Raw genomic sequence first — 27,987 nt, forward strand, 5'->3', positions numbered from 1 at the left:
TTGCAAGCTTTGAGCAAAGATCCCAGCTGCCATGGTCCACCTGGGGAGGGTGAGCTGCCCGGGGGAGGGATCAGCATTGCCTTGGGGCTGAGTGGCTCTGAATCAGACCTAAAATGCTGCTGGGAGGCAGTTCCCACCTCGCTCCCATCTCTCAGCCCAGCTTCCAGCCTCCATCAGCTGCTAAAATCTGGTTTTCTTAATGGGAACTGGAGAATCCCCCGCCGGGATGTCCTGCTTGCCACAATGGCCCAGGCTGGGTTTGAACTCTGCAGAGCATTCTTGCAGGGCGGATTATTATTTTTCTTCAGTATCCTCAGGGAAAAAAAACAACCAAATCCAGCACACCCCAACCAAAGGAGTCCACGGCTTGACACTGCTCAGCCATGGGTCACCACCACAAACCGCAGAGCTGACACCAGCCCTTCTCCTCCTGACTCTGGCATAGCGTTACCTGGCTTTTTCACGGGGGAAAAAATGATTCAGGAGTGATGTGAAGTGATGGACAAGGGGGTTCAGGGCGACTCTCTGCTGGAGAGCAGCTCTGTGGAGAGGGACCTGGGTGTCCTGGTGGATGACAGGTTGACCATGAAGCCAGCAGTGTGCCCTGGGTGCCAAGAAGGCCAATGGGATCCTGGGGTGCATGAGGAGGAGTGTGGGCAGCAGGTCGAGGGAGGTTCTCCTTCCCCTCTACTCTGCCCTGGTGAGGCCCCATCTGGAGTACTGCATCCAGTTCTGGGCTCCCCACTTCAAGAAAGGTGAGGAGCTACTGGAGAGAGTCCAGCGGAGGGCTACGAGGATGGTGAGGAGGCTGGAGCATCTCTCCTATGAGGAAAGGCTGAGGGAGCTGGGCTTGTTCAGCCTGGAGAAGAGAAGGCTGAGAGGGGGCCTAATAAATGTTTATAAATATGTGAAGGGTGGGTGTCAGGAGCATGGGGCCAAACTCTTTTTAGTGGTGCCCAGCGACAGGACAAGGGGCAACGGGCACAAATTGAAGCATAGGAAGTTCCGTCTGAACATGAGGAAGAACTTCTTCCCTCTGAGGGTGACGGAGCCCTGGCACAGGCTGCCCAGGGAGGCTGTGGAGTCTCCTTCTCTGGAGATATTCAAGACCCGCCTGGACAAGGTCCTGTGCAGCCTGCTGTAGGTGACCCTGCTTCAGCAGGAGGGTTGGACTAGATGACCTACAGAGGTCCCTTCCAACCCCAAACATTCTGTGATTCTGTGACTTCAGGGAGGACGGGGTCACATGAGGGTCTGCGGAGGAGCTGGGAAGGGCTTAGTGCTGAAATCCACCTTGAATTTTGGCCGTTTCCCAGCTCCTACCCCCCTGTAAGCTCCTTTCCAAAATGCCATCTGTGAACCCATGGGCGCGGGGATGCACTGTGCACCGGGGCAGCACCAGGGCTCGCACGTGCTGCCAATAATAAAGAATTATTTTCATACCTGGGGATCACTGGTGAAGCAGGAGCCAGTGAGCGGGTTGTAAATGATGCTCAGGCACGGAGGAGTCTGGCGACAGCACCCAGGCAGTGTGATGAGCTGGTCAGTTCTCAGCACACCTCCCTGCTCCCACCTTGTGTTGTTGCATAGAATCATAGAATCGTTAAGGTTGGAAAAGACCTCTCAGATCAACAAGTCCAACTGTCAGCCCAACACCACCATGCCTACTAAACTGTGTCCCAAAGTGCAATATCTACGTGTTTTTTGAACACCTCCAGGGATGGTGACCATTTCCTTGGGCAGGATTCCAGGTATTGGGATAAAACAACCCGGGGGGGGAAGTTTCTGGGTGCTGGGGCATCAGCAGGAGAGGCGAGGGGTTGCATACCAGCCCGGCTCGGGTGCTTATGTGCTTATGGTCTATTTTGAGGCTCTGGCCACGCGGCGCTAAGCGGCCGCTGACCTGGGGAAGGGACCAGCTTCAAAAGAAGAGTCTGGCAGGTAACAACCCAGGGAAGCACCAAATTTCTCTCGTCTCTGAGCGGGACTGGCAGCACCATGTCCTCCTCTCGGGCCCATCCTCTCTTAGATGTTGGCATTTCCATGGTGGGAATTGATTTTCTTTTTTGATTTTCCCCATCCCATTTTTGCCATCCTTGAAGGTAAAGATGCCCCAGGTTGCAAGGCCGGGGTGCTCTATAGGGAGTGATGCGCCAGCAGCGATGGGGATGCGGATGAGCGAGCAGGGGAACACGTCTACCACCAGCGCTGGGGAAACTGGTCGCCCATGACCCCCTCCTCTGCTCCCTGCCTCCCCAAGAAAGCTCATTTGTGGGCAGCTTAGCTGGCCTAAGAGCATTAGAGGTGCATTTGGTGGACGTTAGCCGATCGAGCAGCGCCGGGAGCGTGTAGCCGATTAGGGGCAGGAGCGGCTGGTTGCGACGGGGTGGAAATATTTGCCGTGCGTTTCAGGGACACAACGGTGAGGTCTGGGGGGGACAGGATGGGTGCTGGGGGGAGTCAGCTTGCATAGCTCGGGTATTTAAAAACACCATCTGGGTGCTGGTGTTCGGTGGGGTGAGAACAAGCCCCTTCCCTGCCATGTGCTTTTCACTGGGGGCGAGCATGTGTTGTCCCCCCGCCACTTTCCTGTGCTATTTCAGCTTTTCAGACAGTTTCAGGTTTTTCTTTAAATACTGCCTCACTTTCTAATCTGCTGTTTCCTGCGAAGATGAGTGTGATCATGGTTGCTCGTGTGGGATGTGGCGGGTGCTGGTGCATTTGGGGTTACTGTGAACCCCCTTGCACCGGCCAAGGGCTTCCTTGGAGCCAGCCTGGGGAGGAGAACACCCTCACCACCGTGTTTCCCTTTCCCTCCCCTGCAGCCTCGCTCTCCGCTGGGATTTATGGAGGTGCTGAGGAGCAGCTCTGAGCCCCGCAGCCCCCGGCAGCCCGCTCCGTGAAGCAGTGCCCGGCCGCTTCGCCTCGTCTCGCCCGGCATCCCGATCCTCCGACTCAACCATTCAAGGCTCCCGTGCATGGATCGCCCCAGCGAGGGACCGCTGCCGGACGCCGCCGACGCCGCCCCGTAGGCTCCCGGCCCCCCGTGCCACCCCTAAGTACTCCACATACCCCGATGGGGTAACGTGACGGGGGTCACCCTCCCGCCACCGCCACCCCCCCATATGCAGAGGCCTTTCTAGAGCGCCGGGGAGCGTGCAGCACCGGAGGCGGCAGCCGCTCGCCATCACACACACGCCGAGGACGCCGACACTACAGCAAAGGGATTTTTTTTTTGTTTAATTATTATTATTATTATCATTAATATTATTTTTTTGCCGCCTGGCTTTTTCCCCGCGGGGGCTTGCGGTGTGTCGAGGAAGCCGGCGCGCTCCCAGGAGCTGGGATTATTTGCACAACGTCTGTATATTGAGTTCTCGATCCTGTTTTTATTTTTTAAGCGCAGAGGGGTTGTTGGGGGTTTTTTGCCCCTCCACGCCACGCTTTTCTTGGTTTTTTTTGCCCACCATCATCGGCACCACCTCACCCTCCTTCTGTCCCACCATGGCCCGGATGAACCGCCCTGCGCCAGTGGAGGTCTGCTACAAAAACATGAGGTTCCTGATCACCCACAACCCCACCAACGCCACGCTCAGCACCTTCCTGGAGGTAAGGAGGGGAGGCTGGAAGGGGTGGACCAGGGCCCAGCTGCGCATTTTGAGGCTAAAAGCTGATGTAGAGATGCAGCAGGGATCCGTCCTCCGTAGGACAAGGCAGCAGCACATCCACTTTGGTACCCACAAAGTGGTATCCACTTTGTTATCTGCATGTCCACTTTGATTCCCTGCAGGGGTAATGGTTTTAAACTAAAAGAGGTAGATTTAGACTGGATATAAGGAAGAAATTTTTTACCATGAGGGTGGTTAGGCACTGGCACAGGTTGCCCAGAGAGGTGGTAGATGCCCCATCCCTGGAAACGTTTAAGGCCAGGTTGGATGGGGCTCTGAGCAACCTGACCTAGTTGAAGATGTCCGTGCTTGTTGTAGGTGGTTGGACTAGGTGACTTCTAAAGGTCCCTCCCAACCTAAACCATCCTATGGTTCTGTGATTCTACTGTGACCCTGGTGGCTTCCTGTCACAGCGAGTCTGATCACCGCTGGCTTTTTTTTGGCAGTACATTTTGGGGAACCCCAAGCGCAGTGTTTGGGTACAGCAGAAATGGAGCAGAGTTTCCCTGTTCCTGTTGTATCCCCTGCCAGCTGCACCAGCACATCACATCAAGGGGCTTTGCAGTGATGGACATGGATGCACAGAACCTCCCCTGCATCTCCCAGCACCTCGATAAGGACTTTTCATCCCAAATATTCCAGCGTCTTTCCAATGCCTGGAATGTGTTGGGTGGTGTACGAGGAGCTGGAGTGCTTGGTATTGCATGAACCAGCGCCAAAGCCCTGCCTGGGAGTGCTGCCTCCAGCACTGGCAGCAGCCAGGAGTTAAGGGAGGATTAATAGGTGCGTGTCTGCAGTCCAGAGTGAAAGGCTTTGACTTACTCTTTTTGTCAGTGCCTGGGGGAAAGGCAATGTTCTGCAGGTACGGTCGAGCTCGCACAAGCAGCTTCTGCTTACAAGGAGGCGTTTTTGGATGTTGCTGCGTTCGTGGAGGGACCTGGGGCTGCGCATGAGCCTGGCGAAGGGTTTTTCCCTTAAACCACGTTGAGGTCTGATGTGCTGGCACCAGAGGCATCCTCTGAGCTCAAGGAAACCCTCCCAGTGCATACCCCAAAAAACAAGCGGGAGTACCACCAGCTCGGAGAGTCTCAGGAAGGCCGTTGGGATTTGGGGATGGCCACCCCATGCTGCACACAAGGCGATGGGAACGGCACCAGTGGGAAGGGGGAAAATTCCCCTTTCCTCCAGCTTCTTAGATTTTTGGCTGAGCTGCCACGTGTGCAGGGGTTTGCTGTGGTCTGGCAAGCACACATGGGGAAGGGAGGAGATGGATCCTTGAAGGGGACGATCTGACGTGGTGCCCATCAGGGCCGGCACGCCGACACGTAATCCAGGGGCAATCCGTGCAACAGGCGATAAGCCGTGCTGGAAACAGCCCAAGTCCCATGCCCAAGCCTGCAGCGCGCTGGAGTCGTGACAGCACACAGTAACGAGGTCAAGAAGGAGCCCCTGAGCAAACTGCAAGATGCTGAGCACGGTTGGCGGGGTGCGCTGCGACCCCCCCCCCCCCCCCCCCCCAGCCACTTCTGTGCGTTTCTGCAGTGGGAGTTGTGACCTCGTCAGGCACAAATAATTTCTCCTTCAGGGAATTTGCACCCATGTCTGAGATGTTTCTTTGGGGTGTAAAGTCCCTGCTGGTGCGGCCGTCAGAGTTTAAAAATAAACAGCACCGTTGGCACTCATGACTTCAAAGAAGGTGCTAGGTAAAATCCTATGGTGGCCACACAGCTTTTGTGCCCTGGGATTTTCTTGTGCTTCCCAGGTTGGATGGACCACAGAGGAGTTTGACCAGGGTCCAGAGGTGGGGCACAGCACTGCTTTAGGGTCTGTAGGGGGTCTGTGTGGTCATAGCAGGGCTTGGATGTGTTGGGGTTAGCTGGAGTGCGACTGGCAGAGTTTTTTCAGACACCTTCTCCTTCCCTCCCCAGGACCTGAAGAAGTACGGTGCCACCACAGTTGTGCGAGTGTGCGAAGTGACCTATGACAAGACCCCCCTGGAGAAGGACGGCATCACCGTCATGGTAGGTGGGCGGCGGGATGGGTGCCGGGGAGGGCTGCCCACGCCGCTGCTGAAACATCCCCATCCCTGGGGTCTGCTTGAAACATCCCCATCCCTGGGGTCTGCTAAACGCTCCGTTTCGGATAGACCAGATTGGCATCACGCTTGCCCAGGAGCAGGGTTTGAAGCCCAGCTCCATCCCTGCGGTGAGGCGGGCGAGCCCCCTGCTCCCCGACCTGACATAAGGCTGGTGCTGTAAAAAAAGAAAGCGCTGCCCACGCACCCGAAACTGTGACTCATGCGGCTGAGTCGGCAGCTGCCTTCCCTGCCCGCCGCTCAGCCTTGAAAGCATCCAGGGGATGAGAGCGCCTGATCCCACGTGGAAGATGTGCGTGGTTCCCGTTACCCTAGACGTTATCTTATCGAGGAGGGGGGAGTGCAGGGTTTTTTTGCTCTTCCAGCAGCCGGCCAGTGCAGCTCTGGGGGATGAAAGGGAGCAGGCAGCAAGTAGGAAAAGGCAGGGAGGCAGAGCAGGCAGCTGCCTGGGCTGCATCTTGGCTGATAACTAATTGGAGATGATGTCAGGCGTGATTGCCCTGCCAGGGAGTTCAGCTCCAGCTGGAAAGTGAGGCTCTGCTCACTATTTAGGAAAGCGTTTGGAAGCGCTTTGTGTCTCCTGGGGTGGTCCTCTGGGTGTAGATCCTCTCTGTATAGCTCTTTCTATATAACATATATCCTATAGAGTCAGATAGCTATATCCTAAATCCTCTGGGATATAGGTAAATAATAGATCCTACATCTCTCTAGATACAGACCCTCCAGATGCAGATCTCTCTAGATGTAGATGCTGTGTCTCTATAGGGTGTAGCTTACAGAGAAAGATAGCTATATCCTGCATATAGGATCTGTATGTAGGAGGTCATCTCTGCTCTCTGGCAGACCAGATTCTGCCTTTTACCTAGTTTCTGACTGGAGTCCTTCAGTCTGTTTTTCTGTATCTGAGATATCCATACCTCTCTACATGCCTTATATAGAAGGAGATCTGTGTCTAGGATATGTTGTATACAGGGAGATATCTATATCCTACATATAGAAACTATGCAAGGCACTACACGGAAACTATATAGTTTCTCTATGTAAGACACAGGTTTCTATAACTATATAGAAAATGTATAAGATATATAGAGCAATATCTATATCCTGTGTATCTACGGATAGATGTATCTATGCAGATACAGACATCTCTCTATATATCGCTGTATATATATGTAAAATATATAAAAATGAATTGTAGAATCATAGAATGCTTTGGGTTGGAAAGGACCTTTAAAGATCATCTAGCCCAACCCCCCTGCAGTGAGCAGGCCCATCTTCAACTAGACCAGGTTGCTCAGAGCCCCATCCAACCTGAGCTCAAATGTTTCTAGAGATGTGGAATCTACAACCTCTCTAGGTAACCTGTTCCAGTGTTTCACCACCCTCACTGCAAAAAATTTCTTCCTTGTATCTAGTCTGAATGTCTGTGTGTAGAAACTATATCCGATCCCTTTCTTTGGGGAAAGGGCACAAGTTGGTCAAGGCCTATCTCTGGGGCGGTGTGCCTGGGAGCTGGCATCTGCAGCTGCGATGCCCATGGTGGTCTTGTCCTGGATGTGCTCCTTGGGGCGTTTTGGTGGCACAGGAGATCCCGAGCAATCTCTAAAATTGATGACGGTTATTGAGTCATGCCAGATGCAGGTGTCCCGTGCCACGGACATCTGCTTGGAGGCTACATGCATTGGTGGCTCCTCAACTGATGATGCTCCTCCCAGCCACGATGCCAGGGCAGCGCTAGGTGCTTCGGCAGTTCTGCCAGCAGGTCGGAGATGGGGCAGAAATGCTGCCGGACAACTGGCACAGTGTGGGTTTTGCTGTAGGAAGGTTTGTGGTGCAAGATGGATATACTCTGTTGGATATACCAATACTGTTTAATGTCTTCATCAATGACATGGACAGTGGGGTTGTGTGCACCCTCAGCGAGTTTAAGAATGACACCAAGATGAACGGTTGCATTCGACACGCTGGAGGGAAGGGATGCCATCCAGATGGACCTTGACATGCTTGAGGAGTGGGCCTGTGCAAACCTCGTGAAGTTCAACAAGGCCAAGTGCAAGGTCCTGCACATGGGTTAGGGCGATCACAAGCACAAATACAGGCTGGGTGGAGGATGGGTTGAGAGCAGCCCTGAAGAGAAGGACTTGGGAATACTGGGGGATGAAGAATGGGACATGACCCAGCAGTATGTGCTCGCAGCCCAGAAAGCCAGCTATATGCTGGGCTGCATCAAAAGCAGTGTGGCCAGCAGGGCAAGGGACAGGCTTCTGCCCTTCTGCTCTTTCCTGGTGAGACCTCACCTGGAGTCCTGCGTCCAGCTCTGGAGCCCTCAGCACAGGAAAGACATGGAGCTGTTGGAGTGGGACCAGAGGAGGACCACAAAAATGATCCAAGGGCTGGAACACCTCTCCTGTGAGGAAAAACAAAGAGTTTGGGCTGTTCAGCCTGGAGAAGAGATGTCTGCGGGGGGACCTTATTGCAGCTTTTCAGTATAGAAAGGGGCCTTACAAGAAAGATGGAGAGAGACATTTACCAAGGCCTGTAGTGATAGAACAAGGGACCAAGATTTTTAACTGAAAGAGGGAGATTTAGACTGTATATGAGGAAGAAATTTTTTATGATGATTTTTAACTGAAAGAGGGAGATTTAGACTGTATATGAGGAAGAAATTTTTTATGATGAGGGTGGTGAGGAGGACCAGGTTGCCCAGAGAAGTTGTGGATGCCTCCTCCATGGAAGTGTTCGAGGTCAGGCTGATCAGGACTTTGAGCAACCAGATCTAGTGAAAGATGTCCCTGTCCATGGCAGGGGGATTGGAACTGTAAGGTCCCTTCCAACCCAAACCCTTCTATAATTCGACAATTTTGTGATAGGAAGTGTTGTCCCCAGTGCAAGCCGGTGACCTGCCCTCATGGCTGAAGCAGTGCTTTTCAGGCGCCACGGGGAGATGATGATCTCGTAGGACAGGCACAGGCCGTGCAGGGTGGGCTGGCTGAAGTATTGGGGTACCCTGACGCCCAGCACACTCCTTTCCTAGCAAAACCACGCTGAAATCCCATTATAGGATCAAAGACTGAAGTGAAGCTCAGCAGCTTCTTTTGTCATCTTACACCAACGATGACCAGCACAACAGCTTAGTGACTCACTCCTCAAACACGAGGATTATGGCCCCATGCTTCCTACTCACCACAGATCGCTGTGCCATGTCCCATCCAAGCAATGCTCCCCTGCCTGTCCCCCTCTCCCACTGCTGCGTAGCCAGTGGCCACACTTCTCCTGCCAAATATATTTTGGGAGAGAGTTCACCATTTTGTGAGAGACACAGCCTCGACTGGCTACCAGTGCCCATGAGGAAAGACCGTCCCTTCCTCAAAATGCTGCAACAGTTGCAGACAAGGAGGGGGACACTTTTTCCCCCATAGCGGAGCCCAGGGCCAGGGGGTGCTTAATGCAGCACCCATTTTACCCACTTCGTCACCGAGCCCCGACGTTGAGTCCATGCAGCTTAAGGATGAAGCTCAGAAGATGAATGCTTCTTTTTTTGTCCCTTAAGAGTCTTTCCTGAAGGATGCTATTTAAATGGCCCCATTTGGAGGGGACTTTGTCTGGAAGGACAGAGGACAGAGCCCTGCACCTCTCTCTGTGGCTGCATTGGGCATTCCCTGGAGCATGCTTTCAGGGCGTGTGTGTTCACCTTCGCCTCCATGTGTTGCAGCAAGCAGGATTTTGGCACTGCATCAGGTTGTGAGATTTCAGCTATCTCCAAGCCACCTAGCCATCTCCAAGCCACCTTTGCTCAAACTTCCTACAAAGTGGCTTTGCGCTCCCAAGCGCTGGATTTAGGCAGGAGCTGGTGGGAAGGATGGAAGTTGCATCGCAAGCTCAGTGTGGTCGTCCACGCTGGGGGGAGGCAGGTGATGGCCACCCTGCTCTGCAGAGGCAAGAGGACGTGGGGACCATATTGCAGATCCTGTAGGTGCTCCTGAAGGCTGAACCTGTCCATAGGAGATGGCAGGACCCCAAACCTAGACCCGTATGGTTGCAAACCCTGAGCCGAAGCGGCCAGGCGATTCCTGCATGCCGGACAGTGCCACAAAAACCTGCTACATCCCCGCAGAGCTGACCTGCAAGCCCAGTTCCTGGCACACACAAGGTCCAAAACACCATCGCCCTGAATAAAAAGCAATCCCCTGAGTTTCTCCCCACGGTCTAAGAGTGTTTCTCTCTTCTCCTGACCTTGCCCCCGCCTTGCAGGATTGGCCGTTCGATGATGGAGCGCCTCCTCCAAGCAAGATAGTGGAAGATTGGCTCAACTTGCTGAAAACCAAGTTCTGTGAAGACCCTGGCTGCTGTGTGGCCGTGCACTGCGTGGCTGGCCTCGGGCGGTAAGTCAGAGCCCTGCACCCCAGCTGCCACCCCACCCATGAAAAACCATGCCCTCTCTCCTCCTTCCATTCCCTAATCCCCCAGTGAGCAGGGATTTTGCAACCTTAGTGGGAATATGGGGGGGGGGGGGGGGGATGTGTGCTGCCTTAGCTTCCCCTTGCACATCTTAGAGCCAAATCCTGGGCACCGAGGGACACCTGGGGTGCTCAGTGCTGTCCTGCTGGTGCCCTGCAACTGTTGTGCTTTTGCTAAGAGCTCATCGTGGAAATACTGCAAAATGCCTCCCGCTACAACTGGGAGCTGATGATTTTTGAGAGCTGCTGCATTTTGCTACTCCCCCTGCCACAGGTCAGGTTTTGCATATGTATTTACATCCCCTTTCCAATAGATTTCCCACCAAAGTCTTTGTGCTCGTTGCTCTGAGCAACCTGATCCAGCTGAGTATGTCCCTACGCATTGCAGGGAGGTTGGACTAGATGGCCTTTAAAGGTCCCTTCCAACCCAAACTATTCTATGATTCTACACTGCTATGATTAGAAGAGCAGCAAACAGCTGCCAGCCCCATCCTAGGGGTTTTACCCCAAAATGCTTGTTGGGGCAGCACTTGCAGCCAAATGGCAAAGAAATTACAAACTAAAAGCCAGCACTGGCGATTGCCCATAAGTGCCACCATAACAGCCCAGCAGCGTGTCCCCTCACCCCAGGATGGGATGTCAGCCTCTGGGCCATGTGGCTGGCGAGTGACCGCCACTGCCATTGCCTTTCAGCGCTCCCGTCCTCGTCGCGCTGGCCTTGATCGAGAGCGGGATGAAGTACGAAGACGCCATCCAGTTCATCCGACAGTAAGTCGAGCAGCGTTTCAGTGTTGGCAGAGAAGGCAGCCCCTCTCTGAGGGAACAGAGAGATGTGGTGTGTCCCAGGGTTTTTCAGGACACCGGGGCTACTTTTCTCTGCTTCGGAGGAGGAAAAGAGAGGTGTTGGCATCGAGCACCCTGTGCCTTTGTGTCAGGGCTGGGCAGCAGTTGAGAGCTCCCTGGGGGGCTTTGGGCAGGTGCCCTGCTTCTGACAGCTGCCCCATGCATTTGCTTCCTAGCTCTCCATGTCCTGTGACTCACAGGGTGGATGAGCAAGAAAAGCAGCTGGGGTCGGTGCACTTCTCCATCCAAGGAGGACCCCTGGGCCTGCAGTCTGGTGAGGCCACACCTCAAATACTGAATTCAGTTTTGGGCCCCTCACTACAAGAAGGACATTGAGGTGCTGGAGCATGTCCAGAGAAGGGCAGTGAGGCTGGTGAGGGGTCTGGAGAACAAGTCTTACGAGGAGCAGCTGAGGGAGCTGGGGCTGTTTAGTCTGGAGAAGAGGAGGCTGAGGGGGGACGTTATTGCTCTCTACAGCTACCTGAAAGGAGGGTGTAGTGAGGCAGGTGTTGGTCTCTTCTCCCAAGAAGCAAGGGATAGGACAAGAGGAAATGGCCTCAAGTTGTGTCAGGGGAGGTTTAGACTGGATATTAGGAAAAATTTCTTTCCTGAAAAAGTGGTCAGACATTGGAACAGGCTGCCCAAGGAGGTGGTGGAATCCCCATCTCTGGAGGTGTTAAAAAAATGTGTAGATGTGGCAATTCAGGACATGGTTTAGTAGGCCTGGTGGTGTTGGGTTGATGGTTGGACTTGATGATCTTAGAGGTCTTTCCAACCTTAAGGATTCTATGATTCTCCAAAATCCCTTCCTGCACCAGGTAGGGGGAGCTCAACACTTGGACAGGGATGGGTTCGGGGTGGGAGGTCTTCTGCCACACCACTGACCATGCCGGCCCTTCTCTGTCCCTGCAGGAAGCGCAGAGGAGCCATCAACAGCAAGCAGCTGACATACTTGGAAAAATACCGACCAAAGCAAAGACTCCGATTTAAGGACCCTCATAACCACAAGAACAAATGCTGCATCATGTAACCTCAATGACCTCTTGCCAAAATCCGTGCACACAGACACCCGGGCACTCGCACACATCCCACCCCGTCACCTCCTCGCCCAGCCCTGTGCACCCCACGCGCCGCCCCGCTGCCACGGCTGGGGTGGGGGGACACGGAGCACCACCGACGCGTTCCGTGCCGGACCCCTGAAAAAGGCTGCTCTCTCCAGCTACAGCCCCGAGGAGGGAAGGCAGCGCTGCCCTTTGACTCTTGGCATTAGCAGGCAATGAGCTCACGTGATGGTTCTTCATCACCTTCCTCCTCCTCCCTTTCCCCTCCTGTTGCACTGAGAGGGGTGGGCGAAGGGTGCTTGTTTTGGGGTGATGCAGACAGGGCTGTGCCAGCTGAGAAGGGATGGGGAGCAGGAGGGCCAGAGCACCCCCAGAAAAACCCTTTCCCACCTCTTTCCTGTAAATAAGGGCTGCAGCAGCAGGGACGGAGCTGGAGGTGGCATGGTGGCCTCGGAGGGGAAGCTGGTGATGGCACGGAGAGGTGACAGGGGCTCGTGATTTGGTGCTGGCCTTGTGGCCACGGGAAGGGCTGAGCAAATTCCCCCCCAGCACCGTTCCCTTTCTCCTGGCTCCTCTTTCACTCCACCGTCTCCCCGTTGCCTTGATGCCGGCTGGGCTGCTGCAGACGGGGCTCCTTGGGGACTCGCTGCAGCAAAGGCAGGGTCACTGGGAAACTTGGGGACCGTGACAGGGCTTTGAGGCATGCAGCTTTGCCAGGCTGCAGCATCAGCACTGGGTCCTCCGAAATGCGGAGTGCTCTTATTTATAGCTTCCAAATTCAGTGCGCAGGGTGGTGGGTTCGCTCCCGTCGTGTCTCCATCACCGAGCTGGCGCAAACCCCAGTTCTGGCTGCGATGCTCCAGGGACGCAATGTGCATCTTGGGGCACGTCCCTGTCCTCCACCGCTGTGTTTGCTGGCTGAGGGGCTGGGCCGCAGCTTTCCTGGGGGTGGTTTGGCTGCTCCTGGCAAGAGCACGTCACCAAATTTTGCACCTGCCTTTCCCACATCTGTAATGCGGCACCAGGCACCCTGAAACCCCCCAGCGCATGCCCTGGTGGGGTGGACTCAGAGCCGCCCCTGAACCAGGACATTAAACATCACTCAACTTTCTGCCTTTGAACGCTTGCAGTAGCTGGAGCGGTGGGCACACAGGGGGCATGGGAGTGTTTTTTTCTTTTGATGAGGATAAGAAGAAATTTGCTAATTAAAGGAAAAAAAAACTTAAAAAAAAAAAAAAAACCTGTTTGTCTTCCGCATGTCCTCTGGCCTTTCTTTCTCCCATCACTGCCCAGTGGAACCCAGGAGGTGACCCATGGCCCCCCCAGCCCTATCACTGGCACCGGGTCACAGCTGGCTGCCATCCACTGTCACCAGGGCATACGTGTGGCCCAAGGGATGCCCCGGGTGTCCTTTGGACTCGCTGCTGCTCACTGCCTCGGCTGCAGAGGATCTCAGTTGTTGGGGCAAGGAGAACTAGTCGTCCGGCGTCTTGTGGTTTTAGGCTCCCCAACTTGAGATGCCTTCAGTGCCCTGTGTTGGGTATCTCCAAAGGTCTGTGTGCCTTCCAAAACATAGACTATCCAGAGACACTTGCTTCAGAGGGTTCATCTCTTGGGAGAAGTGGTGAGGAAGGCTGGTTAGACACTTTTGGTACCTGCAGAAGGGTAGGGGATGGCTTCGTGCCACCACACATGGACAGAGGAAGAGCTTGGAGCCGTTTCCTGCACCACTCCTCCTCTCCTGGTGGGAACCAGCCCCACTGCATGGAAGGGATGGCCATCCCGTGGGATGGGCTGTGGTGCCGAGTGAGGTGGGGACCCTCCATGCATGGCCCTGGAGTTGTCATACTGCATACCTGGGACCTGTCCAAGCCTCCACATTGTGGTCTGCCTTCAGTCCACTGAGTTTCTCCTGCCCCACTCCAGGCTGTTGATTCCTGTGTCTCATGGGGAAGGCGGCAATGGTCGAAGGGTCTGCATTGGTTGGGAAGGGTGAGAGATTGGGCTGATAAAAAGGCCTGATCCTGTATTACAGCAGTCCCACTGGGTGGGTCACCATACTCTTCCTGGCCAAGTGTGTCCTGCTGCTAAAACGAGTGCTGCTTCATCCCCTGGGGCAGAAGGAGGTGGCTTAGCATTGCAACAGGGACAGCCCCAGTCCCTCTTTGCCTGGAGACCTCATGGTCCCATGTGCTCCCCAGCCACAACAGGCTGTGCCACGACTTGCAAAGAGTTTGGGATGAAGTGGTGGGAACCGTTGCTTTGCAGACTTAAGATGTTTCTGCCCTGGCAAAAGGAAGAGAAATTTTTTCATCACCCTTGCTCATGTGAACATCACATGCCCAGGGAAATTGGTCCGGGTGTCATCCACGATGCTTTGGAGTTGGGGTTGGGATTGGGACAGAGGGGCTCATTCAGCCACAGGAGGTCTTCACCTCCTTCATGCAGGGATTGATGGTGGAAGTGCTCAGCTCTGAGGAGAGTACACTCAATTCTCAGCTTGGTGGGCTTGTTTGGGGGAAACACAAGGGAGGACAGGATTGCAGTGCTCCTTTGCTTTATGTAGCATCAACCCAACCACCTTAAAAATAGAGTGCTTCTGGTGTAAGAGCAGTCCTTGACTTGGTATAGTCCATGTGGCCAAATCCTGAACGCCTCTGGCTGGCAGAGCAGCATCTTGACACTCCTCAGTTTTGTAAGTCACTGTAAAAAAAACCCAAACTCATGCTGCTGTAATTGTCCCATTTTTTTTTCTTTCTTCTTTTTTTTTTTAATGGGTGCCTCCCCCTTGTCCTGGAACTCACTGTCACCTCCCATGTGCTACTCCATGGACAGGACACCTCGGCAGCCCAGGAGCTGCCACCCTTGCATGGAGGGCTTGAACCCACTCCAAGGTTTCTCTGGGTTGGACTGCCAAATATTTGGTGGATTTTTGATAGGGACCTGGGGCTTCTGCCCCTGAGGCACTAGCTCCTCGATGTTACAGCCTAGAGAGGGTTACAGAAACATAACAGGCTGGGGAAATGGAGGGGTCTTCCAACCATGTTTTGGGTTAGAAATCACAAAACAAGAGCCCAGTTCCCTCACAAAAATCTTGGGACAGTTGGGGAAGAGGGAAAATTGGAGTTCAGTAGATTTATAGCACCAGAGCGAGGCCTAAGCGGCCAAGGGTTCATGGTTTGAGCTGGTTTTGTGGTCTCTCCTTGTACGCTAATCCTCGTTTCACCTCAGATGCCAAGATGTTGAAAGGAGAGCCTTAAAAATCTGACATACTTGCTGATTCTGTTATTGCTCCAGTTGTCTCCATTGTGTCTTGGTAGATGTCGTAGGGAACAGAGACCTCCATGGCTTTGGCTACAAAACAACCACCTTACCCTGCCCTTATCTGCAGAAGCAAAGGCACAGACTGGGTTTTACAGCTCCTGACCCCTATCCACCTCCCTTGCCCCCCTTCCCACCGCCATGGAACCCCGCTATCGTTCCATAGTTTGCAGGGACAAAGGCTCCAAACTGGTAGCAAGAGCTTGGGAGACCCAAGGGATGGCAAAGCAGAGATGCCCTAACCATCAAACCAAGAGCTTGTAGGCTTTGCCCTGAAATCAATCATGGCTGAACCTCGCATGGGGGAATAAACCTGAGCAGGAATTCATATTGTGTCTTCTCACCGGTGGCACACATGTACCCTTATCTGCATTTCAGTTGAGGGGCTTGTGTGTCCCTTCTGCTCTCCATGTTTGCCAGTTGGATGGAGCGCGTGGTGGGGGCAGCGGTGGGAAGGAAGGCGACGCAGCCGTTGCAAACAGTCAGCTATTTATTTAAGAAAGGTCTGGTGACACATATTTAAAGACTTTGCATTTGTAAATTCATATTATGAGTCTTGCAGTAAGGCTGACACTGTGGTGCTTGGGCTGAGAGCTTCAGATGAGGAGGTTTATGAGTAACAGATTTCCCGAGGAAGCAAAGAGTCTTGTTATATCTACAACAGAACGAGTAATTTTCTTTTTTTTTTTTTCGTTGGGTTTGTTTGTTTTTTATTAGTCCCAGTGGGAAAGCACACAGGGAGATTCGTGACTTCCATGCATTTTCCAGGGTCTTATAACTCATCTGCTTCCAGTGGGTTGGGTAGGTGCCATTCGGCGGGTGGATTTGGATGGGATTCTGTCTGGTGGGAGAAAAATGTGGCTGGTTTCTTTGCGCAACGGGGGGTCACCGGCCGGCTGCGGTCCTGCTTGCAGGCTTCAGCAGACATTCCTGGGGAGGGGGTTGTTTCGCCGTGCTCGGCTTCCCTTTAGACCACGATCTCCCAATGAACTCTCGACTTCCCCGCTGTTTCTTTCTGTGCAACAAAGAACTGCATATTTTCCTTTTTAACTCCATGGGCAATTGTAGTAGTATGTAGATTAAGGCCAGATGACTTTGTGTTTTTTGTTTTTTGTCTTTTGTTTTTTTTTTGTCTGAGCCATAGCTAAATTATTATACCCAATGCTTTTTGTATCAGACATCATCACTTTGAATATGCAGATGAGGTATAGGATCTTGACACTTTATAACCTTTTTAAAAAGAAACTTGTCTGTTTACTTACGTCTTGTGTGAAAAGGAAAGAATTGTATGCCTTTTAATAATCACTTTTTTTTTTTTTTTTTAGTTTTATGAAATTACAGTGGTTTCACTCCAGCAGCGAAATAAAAAGCATTCACTGTTTTGTACATCCCTGTGTGCTGCTGTGCTGCTAATGGAGGAGTTAGCAAGATGGAGGAGGCAAAGGCAGAACCCAGCTCTGGCCAAGGGACGGTGCAGGGGTGCATGGGGGGACTGTCCGGGCCCTGCTGCTTCCCCGCATCTGGAGACCTCAGCCCACTCCTGTCCCATCCCAAATGGGTCCCAGCTATATTCCCCACCCATTTCCCAGGTGATTTTCCTCCTTTCATCCCATTCCCCTTTCTTGGGAGCTCCAGGACAGACAACAGAGGTGGCTGGGAAAAGGCTGGACCTATGCAGTTAGATGATGGTCCGCAGCCAGATTAGATAAAGTAGAGCCTAGGGCAGAGAGAAGTGATTTGCCCAGTGCCAAGGCAGGGGCTGGGGATGCATCCAGGGCTCCAGGCATTCACATAAAGCCCTGTTCCCCCATGGGCTGCTCTCTGTCCCATCCAGCATAGTCACTGCATGGTCCATCTCCACCCCTTTGCAAAATGTCAGGCATATCTTCAGTGGCTATTGCCAGGCCAGGCAGCCCCCACCTGCAGCTTCCCCCCAGCGTAGCCACCATAATCACAGCAGGGTCAGGAGCCAGCACCTTGCCAGAATCATAGAATCATAGAACCATAGAAAGTTTTGGGTCGGAAGGGACCCCTAGAGATCATCTAGTCCAACTCCCCTGCAGCGAGCAGGGACACCACTAACTAGATCAGGTTGCTCAGAGCCCTGTCCAACCTGGTCTTGAATGTTTCCAGGGATGGGGCCTCCACTACCTCTCTGGGCAACCCGTTCCAGTGTTTCACAACCCTCATTGTAAAGAATTTCTTCCTTATATCCAGCCTAAACCTACCCTGTTTTAGTTTAAAACCATTACCCCTCGTCCTGTCACTGTTGTCTCTAGTAAAAAGATTGTCCCCATCTTTCCTGTAGGCTCCCTTTAAGTACTGAAAGGCTGCAATCAGGTCTCCCCGCAGCCTTCTCTTCTCCAGGCTGAACAAGCCCAACTCTCTCAGCCTGTCTTCACAGGAGAGCCCTCGGATCATTTTTGTAGCCCTCCTTTGGACCCGCTCCAACAGTTCCATGTCCTTCTTGTGCTGAGGGCTCCAGAGCTGAACGCAGTACTCCAGGTGAGGTCTCACCAGAGCAGAGTAGAGGGGAAGAATCACCTCTCTCGACCTGCTGGCCACGCTTCTCCTGATGCAGCCCAGGACACGGTTGGCCCTCTGGGCTGCCAGCGCACATTGCCGGCTCATGTCCAGCCTTTCGTCTATCAGTACCCCCAAGTCCCTCTCAGCAGGGCTGCTCTCGATCCTTTCACCCCCAGCCTATATTGATACCAGGGATTACCCCGACCCAGGTGTAGGAGCTTGCACTTGGCCTTGTTGAACCTCATGAGGTTCACACAGGCCCACCTCTCCAGCTTATCCAGGTCCCTCTGGATGGCATCCTGTCCTTCTGCTGTATCAACCGTACCACTCAGCTTGGTGTCATCTGCAAACTTGCTGAGGGTACACTCAATGTCGCTGTCCATGTCATTCATAAATATATTGAACAGCACGTTCAACCATCACAGCATTTACTTCCAGTCCAAGCGAGGTCTTCTCCAGACGAGGGTCTGAACACAGGGAGACCCCAGAGCTGATCTGCAGCAGCAAACTTACCTTGGCTGAGCTACCTAATTGTGTTGCTCACTTATCAAAGTGTGTCGTGGTTTTTAAGTACCCACTTCATCATCTAATAATTGGCACAAGCAGAGCCCACACACACCCTGATCCTGTGATCCTGTGTCCAGCATGTCACAACAGATGCAGTTAGATAAAAGATGTTGTAAGGCTCAGCGATTCTTTTTATCCCGTGTGGAAAAGGCTGACCCCATAGAAAGGCTGTAGGGTGCTCTTGGACAAAATGCCCAAGTACTGCAGCTGGGCCTCCAAGGGTCCGTGGCTAATAAACCACAGCGTACAAGAGCCTCTCAGTCTTGACGTCACCTATGCAGTAGGCAGCCCTTGTACCAGAAACACACCAAATACCTGGATAGACTGTGACCAGCCTCTCTGGCATGAAGCAGCAATGGGAGGAACCGACTCCTAAATGTGCATCATCCACTGGCACAAATCTGCCAGGGACCTCTGAGTTAGGAAGACCTCGCAGATGGACATCCAGTGGCTGCTTCTCCCTCCCTTGCTGCTTCTCCTATTATAGACCAGTTTAACAGCCAGATCTACTGGGTGGAGAACAGCTGCTCAGTGGCTGAGGTCTTGGGGCAGCATCTCCCAGTTGAGCAACATGAGACATGTTGACCTCAGTCCACCCAGTAAAGTAGACTGGGTGGACTGGTCAACGCATCAGCAAAGAGGAGCTGGGTTGAATATTAGGGTAGACTTTCTGCTGGCAAAATGGACTTTTTGAGGGAGGATGTGGTGTTCAGGTCCTTGGAGAACTTCTAAGAACATCACAGAGATTTTGTCCCATCCAAGGTCAAGATGGGAGGACAACCTCTGTAATGCGATTTTTATCCCTAACCCCACTAATGCTTTGTGGTCAGCTGTGGTCCAGCCTAGCTCCTTTTCAGGCTCAGAACCAACTGAGCAAGTTAACACTAAGGAGGCATCTGAGTTGGGCAGGACATGGGACACTTGGAGACATGGCAGATATCTCAGTCATATCTGCCATCTCAGATATCTGCAGGGCATATGTTATCTATGGGAAAATATCTTCCCTTGCCTCGGAGATGGGGAAGGCTGAAATGACCTGGACTCAATGTTTTCTGCAGGAAGGGCCTGCTGGGAAAAGAGATCTGATTTGAAAGACGTGAGATGAGTTTTTCTTACCCACTCTCACCATCCAGTTCCAACTCCAGATCCCTCAGTCCTGCCCCATATCTGGGACTCCTGGAGGAACCAGGCACTATAAGGTACCAGCCAGACTGGTGAAGAGGTGGGCCCCTGGGAACCACCACAGCTCAGCAGATCTGGGGGAGCTTTTGACCCTCTCCAGTGAGCATTGTCCACAGCAAATCTCTTCCAGGGGAAAACTGTCAACAAGCCCTAGGTTAGGGCAGGGCGGCCTGGAACAGCGGGTTGCTGCATGGGAAGCTGCTACAAGGCTGCTGCAGGGTGGGCACTGACATTAGAATTTCAAATTCAGGAGTATGATCAGGTTTCCTTACACTTCCACTGCTGGACTGATGGTTCAGTATTAGTCTTGATGATTAAACTATTTGCAACAGGGCAAGTAAGGCCCATTTGTCCATCTCTCTACTCCAAGAATTTGAATCCAATGACAGATTTAACCCCGCAGAGCACAAGAGCTCCCAAAGACACCACATTCCTACAAGATCAATGAAAACAGCAGATAAAGGAAATACCTAAGTGATATGTCCAGTAGAGCTTTGCTCAACCTTGGTTAGACACCCAAGAGTCCATCCAGAGGAGACATTACACACACTCCACCCATTGGAGATCTGCTCAGTGCTTCACCACTGGCAGAGACCACCCATAGGGCACTCATGAAACCAGCTGGGGTTTTGACTCTGCCCTCCAAGACAAAGGCAGGAAGGCAAAGACCAGAGGCTCCATGGAGGCTGAGGAGCAGCAGCTTGCATGAACAGGCTGGTGAGCAAGGAAAGCTGACACTAATTGTGTGAGCTCCCAAGTAATTACTAGGGGTTGGGTGAGGTAAGTGGGGAAGCGGGGAGGAAACTCCCCTCATGCTGCTGTAAGCTCGGGAAGGCTTTTCAGCAAAATGCCAGCTTGGAAGCGGGGAGGGCTGCAGCGGGGTGGCGTGGCCAGAGCTGTCCTTGGATTGCTCCAGTGCTCCCCGAGTGCTTTGCAAAGCAGATGCTTATCTCCTCGCAGGCTTTGAACCACAAAGCTGCAAGGGGCACTGCCTCCATGGTTGTGCAATAAGAAACTGGGCCTTCAATCACCCTAATTGCTGCCTCGCCTCCCAGCCAGGAGGGCCAGGGGGACTTCTGAACGCGGGCGCGTGTGCTGGAGAAACACCCGCCCGTGCTCCTGCCCGTACATGCTGTCTCCTACCTGCCTGCATTCCTCCTCGCCCTCCGTCACTGAAAAATGTGCACCCCTTTGCAGGCCAGACCCCGACTCTCTGTGTGAGGCTGTTGCCACTCCATGCACAGGTTTCTGTCCTCCCCAAGAGGAGCACTGTGAAAACCCATCAAATTGGGATTGTCTGGACAGGTCTAAATTGGCCACTCACAGGTCTTGAGATTTCTTCCCAACTCATGCCACGGTCTGCAGTGCCTTAGCCCCCTCTCAGCAGAGGAGGTGGGTACCTACAGGCTCCATCACAGCCATGTATTTCAGTGCCTTCAGTCTTGCCAACACCAAAATTAGTGAGATCCACCCAGCTCAAGGTGGGTGTCCACAACGTGGTCTCATCTCTGCCTCCCTTTCCAGTCAACAGGGATCAAGCCAAGAGTCAATACTGGAGATTCAGGAAGGATCAATCTCGTACTGGCATGAGCAATTCTTTCAGAGCTCCACCACTGCAGAGGGTCCTCAAACGCCCAGCTCACCCAGAGAAACCCATGCTGGAGACACCCAAAACCTTGAGCGATGACCCGTGGCTTAGAGCTCACCCTGTCAATGTTACTAGCCCACCTTGGGAAGTCAGCTCTCTGCAGAGCTGTGGAGGCAAATTTTGGAGGGTCTTCAGTATAGTCTAGACCAGCCATGGTCCAGGCTCACGAGACTGGATAAAAAAATGCTCTGTGAGGGCCTACTTGCTCCCTGTTTGCTGTGCACCGAGCCATGATGAAACCTTTCCTTGCCAGTTCTGAATTGCTGCTGGCTGTCACAGCCAACATTGGCTCTTCTTGGGCACAGCGCAGCTCTCATCACCGCTCCTGTCAACCTGCTTGGGACTGGCTCTTCTGCAACATCTCCACCTGAGGACATCATGCTGTCTGAACGGGGTCCTCCAGCTTCCCCCTGTGCCGAGGGAGACATGCACCATCAGGGAGAGGCTGTGCAACGATGGGAGGCTGCAGGGGTGAAGGTCTCACCTCCACTCAGGATCTGGGGGACCCCGTGGGTCTGGGTGCGAGGCACAGGAGGGTGGGACATGCTGCCCTGCTTGTGCTGTGGCATCTGGAAACTCCCATGCTTGTAGGTATGAAAATGTAGGGCAGAGTTTGGGTTGGGAAGAAAATTAAAATGTTCACAACAAATGTAGCTGAAAAGTCAAGTGGGGAATTAGGCACCGCTTGGCAAAGGTACAGTAACGCGGATCACCAGGGGTGGGTTTTGCCCTGGGAGCTTTCACTGAAAACAGAGCAAGGATGGGAAGGAGAAGCTCTTTGCCCAGACTTACATGACCACCCCCACAGTTCAGAAATGGAGTTCTGCAAATCGCTGCTCCGTGCTGTGACCACAGCAAGGAGCTCTGCTGCTCTGCCTGAGCTGCTTACAGGGCAGGACCTCGGGGCAGAATTTGCGTTAACCGTGGGAGAGAGCAAATATTTGAGTGGCAGGAGGGAAAGAGGCTTTCACAGAGCCTGGAAAGGGCTGAGTCACTCGCTGTCGGCATCAGCAGCAGAGGAGAAAGTGCGGCTGCCAAACAGCTACCTGGAACCTTGTCAGTGCATATTTAAATTAAAAAAAAAAAAAGAAAAAGATAAAAAAACTCAACTGACAGCCTCTCCCGCATCCCACCGGAGAGCTACGTGTGCTGCACACAGCCAGGGAGTTCCCTGCAAAAGCAGTGGCTGTGGAAAATGCCCGTCCCTGGCTGCAGGTGCTGGTATCTGTTGCAACATCTCCCTTGGGGCTCGCAGGGCAGAGGAGGCTGCGCAGCTCTCCCACAGCAACCGGGCAGCCTCCAGGGACGTGTCACGGCCAAACCAGGGCTCAGTCCAAGGACCGGGGGCGGGAGATGATTAGAGACCTGGCGGCTGGGTGCTGGGAGAAGCACGACGCAAGCGCTGCCTCCGCCTCGCAGAGATAACTGTGAGGCTGGCAGCGCTGCTGACTTCAGCCGGGGATTGACTCATGTATGCCAGGGCATCTTGTCTGGATATCAGGTGGAGACAGGGAGAAGCAATGCATTTAAATGAGCTTTGATCTTTAAGGCAAACAACACCAACTTGTTTTGCAGCACTCAGGCAGCTGTGGGTGACAAAGGAGGATGGCCAGACAGGTTTCGGGGTGCTTGGTGAAAGGCACTCTTTTTCGGTAGATGGATGTTCAACGCTCCAAACCAGGGCTGTTATAAAGGGTTAACATAAAAGCTTACCAGGTTCTCCCAAAACCTGTGGCCAGAGGTCTTGAGGCGCTTCCTGGGCTGCAAATCTGCTAGGCTGAGGGAGACAAGACAGCTTGGTAGTGCAGAGAGACATGCATCTATAACCACCCCAGCTGCAACCAAGTGACCGAAGTGGGAAGTGGAGTCCTTCTGGTTGCAGCACCTCAACCTGTTACATTTGCAGTCTCCATCTGTCAGAATTTAACCTGGTAGCTGGCAGCTAAGCACTAGACAGCCGCTCGCTCACCCTTCCCCTTCCCCCCCAGCAGGATGGGGAGGAGAAATGGACAGAAGGTGAAACTCGTGGGTTGAGATAAAGACAGTTTAAGAAGACAACAAAAGAAATACTAATGCTACTACTACTAATAATAATGATAATAATGAATATGCAGAACAAACTATATACAATACAATTTTTCTCACCACCTGATGACCGATGGTCAGCCAGTCCCAGAGCAGCGATCATGGAACTGGGGAAACATGAATTTCTTGAAATTTCCAAAAGATTTCAAACTCCCAGACAAGAGAGGATTCAGACTCACAGAAACAACAAAGTGCAGAAGATCCCTGCACCCCGGCCAACCCCCATTCATAAACTGAGCATGATGTCTATGGTAAGGAATATTTCCATTGGCCAGCTTGGGCTAGCTGTCTGACTGTGATCCCTCCCAGATTCTGCATACCTGCTTATTAGCTGAATGTGAGAAACTGGACAAAGTCCTTGATTTCATAGCAAGAAATAAAAGCATCAGTGTTACCAACATTCTTATTGTACTAAATCCAAAACACAGCAGCTACTGGGAGGAAAATTAACTATCCCAGGCGAAACCAAGACACCATTATGGAAGGGTTTCAGGATAAAGCCGTCAGCAACAGGGCTGATGCCATAGCTGACCCTGCTTTGAGCAGGAGACCTCCTGAGGTCCCTTTCTGCTTGGATTGTCCTGTGGTCCTATGATGATCCCAGCAGAGAAAAGAATATCTTATAGCTTGTAGAGTGCAAAACTGGGTGACTGAAAGAGACTCTAGAGAGTTACTCCTCTTGGGGCATGCACCTTCTCCAAGCACTGCAACTGTCTCCTCCAGCTCCTTGACCCGAACATGGTCAAGGTGTCCATAGCTGTAGAGGGAATTGTGTCCAGACTGCATGCTCCCCACATAGACAACTCAGTATCCTCTCTAAAGTGTGGACACCAGAACTATATGTTGTACTCAATGTCAGACTCCATCTAAAGGACTCTAATTGCTCAAGGAGTAATGGCTTTAAACTAAGGGAGCGTAAATTTAGACTGGATAGAAGGAAGCAATTTTTTACCGTGAGGGTGGTGCAACACTGGAACAGGTTGTCCAGAGGTGGTAGATGGCCCATCACTGGAGACATTCAAGGTCTGGTTGGACGGGGCTCTGAGCAACCTGGTCTGGTTGAAGATGTCCCTGCTTATTGCAGGGGGGTTGGGCTAGATGGCCTCTGAAGGTCCCTTCCAACCCGAAGCATTCTATGATAATTCTATGATTCTATGATAAAGCAGTTAAGTCACTTACCTGCACACAACCCTTCTTCAATCTATCATCTGTTTCTTATTGAGAGTGTTTCTATTATGGGATGCAGATTCACCAAACGCAAAGCCCTGCAAGGGATGTCTCTGGCTTCATCAGCTGTCACCATGCAATGCGTCACGCCTTGAAGAGGTAGAGTGCAGCCCATCGCACTTTGATCCCTCAGGTCACCACTGGGTCGGTTTCCCCAGGGATACAAGTTTTCCAGCTGGCTGGGCTATACTCTGCATGGAAACACTTTCTTACCAAGCAGGGCTGACCAAGACTGTCCCTTTGCCTATCTCTACTCATCCACTTTATTCCACTGATTTTTCTCCCTTCTCAGGTTCTTCAGGAGTAATTTTGCCTTTATTTCCAGCTCACTGGTGGAGAAGGCTACCTGGCTTTGGGCCTAGGATTTTCCTTCAGAGAAACAGATCCAGTCCCTAGTGATATCCCATTGATCACCACTTTCTGAGATCTGTCAGTTAGCCAACTCTTAGCTCATTTAACATGTGCTCTACTGATGTGTGGTGCTTTTTCCCCCCACTGGAATGCCATGCTGTACAAATCTAGTATTTTACAAGCACACTGCATATGCAGTTATGTTTATGAACCAACCTTATGATCTAAAAGAATAAGATCAGGTTGGTAGAACAAGACCCCTTTTCCATAAAACCACATTGACTGGCATTTATGATATTTCTGTTCTTTATGCTTTCATGAATCAGATTCTAGATCAGACTGTTATTATTAGCAATCAGCCTGTTATTATTAGCCTGACATCACTCCTAGGCATGTCTGGCCCACAAAGGCAGTTGAGCTGCTCAGCAGGCTCCTGAGGCTTAGCACCACATTAGTGTGGGTACTGGAGACCCAGAGAAGATATTTGCCCATGTATCACAGCCTTGGCATCTTCCAAGGAACCAAGCTCAACTCTTGCTTGTGTTGAGCCTGAAACGGCTGCTCTACATCCACGAACCTGTTTCCTTATTGCATCCTGAAGTTTTTAGGAAAACTCAGGGAGAAGATAGATATAATGGAAGCATCTAAGCTCACAGGGGCTCACAGCATCTCCCTGCGGCCTTGCACAGCAGCCAAGGAGAGGAGGTGGTTGCATGGAGTCTGGCAGGATACCCCAGGTGAGAGCTTAACTCACCTCTCCAAGCTGTTGGAGATGCACAGCCGCTGTGATCCTGCAAACCTTTTCTGTGTGAGAGCAGTGTGTTGTGCTTTTTGACCCTCAGGCTATGGGACAGCAGGGATCAGGCTGGGTGCGATGCACAGCTGCAGGAAGCTGTCCCTGCCATGAGAAGTTTAGGAAGCAACAGCACCATTTCTAAAACCTCAAATCCTACCCAAAAACAAGATGTGAAGCAGCTGACCCGCTGAGACCACTGGACCACGCCGGTGAACCCCACATAACTATTTCCATAAGGACCTTCCTGTTGCTTCATCTCAGGCGCTGCTTGGGGCTGGCTGGCAAAAAACTGCCCTCATTTTACTCCATATGTACATCTTCCTCCAAAATATGTGTCTTCCTCTACAAATTCCTGATCTACCGGGTCCCCTGGTACCTCCCAAAACCTCAGTGCTAAAGAGAAGATGCCTCATGTTTTGCACCCGGGGTGAAGCCAGGTCCTCATGCCCAGTTTTACCACCATCTCACCCTGAGCTCACACCCACCCCAGCCTTCTCCTCTCGCAGCCTGTGCTCGAGCAGAATCCTTTGTGCACTAAAAAACCTGCCAGCACAAACAGCCAGCCGCCCACCCATGCTGTCAGTCTGCCACCGGGGTAGAGAATCCCCGTCCTTAAGGATGCATCCTTGAACAAAAGCCAGGGAAAGAAAAAAACAAAACAAGCTCCTCTGTAGCCTGACCTTTTATTGTCTGTAAGGGGCTGCCAAACCAAACTGCGCTGCGGGTCCTTCCCGTTCCTTGCATCTCGTCCGAGATTCCTCCCCACCCTGCCTCAGCTCACGCGGTCATGGCCCCAGCTGTGTCATCGGGTCTCCCCAGGAGTGAGGAATACAATGGAGGGGATCCTCGGGGCAACGTGGGTGGCTTCCTCTGCCTCCATCCAGGGAGGGGGTTCCGGGGCGGGAGGAAGGCTCAGTGGAGGGTGGGATCTGCAGTCGCTGGCAGATGGAACAGTGAGCAAAGGCGGAAGAGCATCTGCAGCCTTTTGGGGTTGACCACATTGGGAGGACCAGGGGGGACACAGCAGGTTTAAATAATCTTCTCCCCTCCAGGGCCCATTCGGGCAACTTCAGAAGGGGAAAAAAAGATTAAAAAAAAATAATCCCCCTACAAATGTCTGGTGCCAGCTGGCAGAAGAAAAGCTTGGCTCTGGACTGCTTAACCCAGTAGACTCTGCTTCGCTCTTGCTGCCATTCACATTCCCCCACCACCCCGCCCTGGCTCAGCTCCTGAGCTCCTGAGGACACAAGCTGAGCTCCAGTGTCTGAGAGCCCTTTGCCTGCAAGCATGCAGCTGAGGCTTGTCCACATTAGACAAAGCCGGCTGCCTCTAATTAGCAGCAGGTGATAAATCCAGGGGGGAGATAACAACCCAGCAGGATGAATCCAAGCATCCTTCCCTTTCAGTTCTCTTCCTCCCATCGCACGTGGCCAGGCTTGCCTGGTCCTATCACCTCCTGTGGCAATAAGCCAACCCCACCCCACCCCCTCCCCGGATGGGGAATGAACTCGATGTCTGTGTGTGCAGCCCCATCTGATGGACTAATCAAAAGGGGGATTTGCTTTGTGCCCTCCCGTTGGAAAGCAGAGGCCATCCCAGTCTCCCTGTCCCACTGGTGGTGAAAGGAGATACCATGAGGTCTCACCTGTTAGACCATGGGGGGGCTCAGCCAAGCTGGCCTGGGACCCTATACTGAACACCTCCTTAGTTTGATAGAGAGCTTGGGTGAAGAACCTTCTGGTCTCATGGCCTCCTTCGTAGTCTGTGTCTCCTCCTGCATAACAAGCTGTTGCAACTGCAACAAGGACTTGCAGAAATTGGCATTCTGCTGTGGACAGTCAAGTGAGGTGGTTCCCAACTTGCACCCCTCCATTAGCCTTGGACAGGAGACCTGGGGGGGTGCCTTAAAAGACAGTGTGACATACATGGGGCTGAGAGAAAATCCCAGCACCAGGAGTTGGGAAAACTGTCACTGCAAGCCGTGGCACCAGCACGACACACAGGAGCCTGGGAAGGGGTCAGATATGCTGAGAGGTGAGGGACAAAGCCAAGCAGGTTGGGAGCAGGACAATAGCAATACGGGGTTGTAGGAGGTTTCTGCCAGCCCCCTCCTTCACGGCAGGAGGGTACAGCCCATGCCCGCAAACCGATGCATCAGCT

At 52.6% G+C, this 27,987-nt stretch overlaps 1 protein-coding gene across 1 annotated transcript in view; it reads left to right on the forward strand.

Moving 5' to 3' along the window:
- Positions 1-16,833, forward strand: part of PTP4A3 (protein tyrosine phosphatase 4A3) — a 52,069-nt gene extending 35,236 nt beyond the window's left edge. The window contains exons 2-6 of the mRNA XM_075415488.1: positions 2,826-3,609; positions 5,597-5,689; positions 10,015-10,145; positions 10,914-10,988; positions 11,976-16,833. Coding sequence (XP_075271603.1) covers positions 3,505-3,609; positions 5,597-5,689; positions 10,015-10,145; positions 10,914-10,988; positions 11,976-12,093 — 522 coding nt within the window. The 5' untranslated portion in view covers positions 2,826-3,504 and the 3' untranslated portion in view covers positions 12,094-16,833. The remainder of the gene's footprint in view (positions 1-2,825; positions 3,610-5,596; positions 5,690-10,014; positions 10,146-10,913; positions 10,989-11,975) is intronic.
- The last annotated feature ends 11,154 nt before the right edge of the window (positions 16,834-27,987 follow it).

The sequence above is a fragment of the Opisthocomus hoazin genome, chromosome 3 (assembly GCF_030867145.1).
Source record: "Opisthocomus hoazin isolate bOpiHoa1 chromosome 3, bOpiHoa1.hap1, whole genome shotgun sequence".
Classification (NCBI taxonomy): Eukaryota; Metazoa; Chordata; class Aves; order Opisthocomiformes; family Opisthocomidae; genus Opisthocomus; species Opisthocomus hoazin.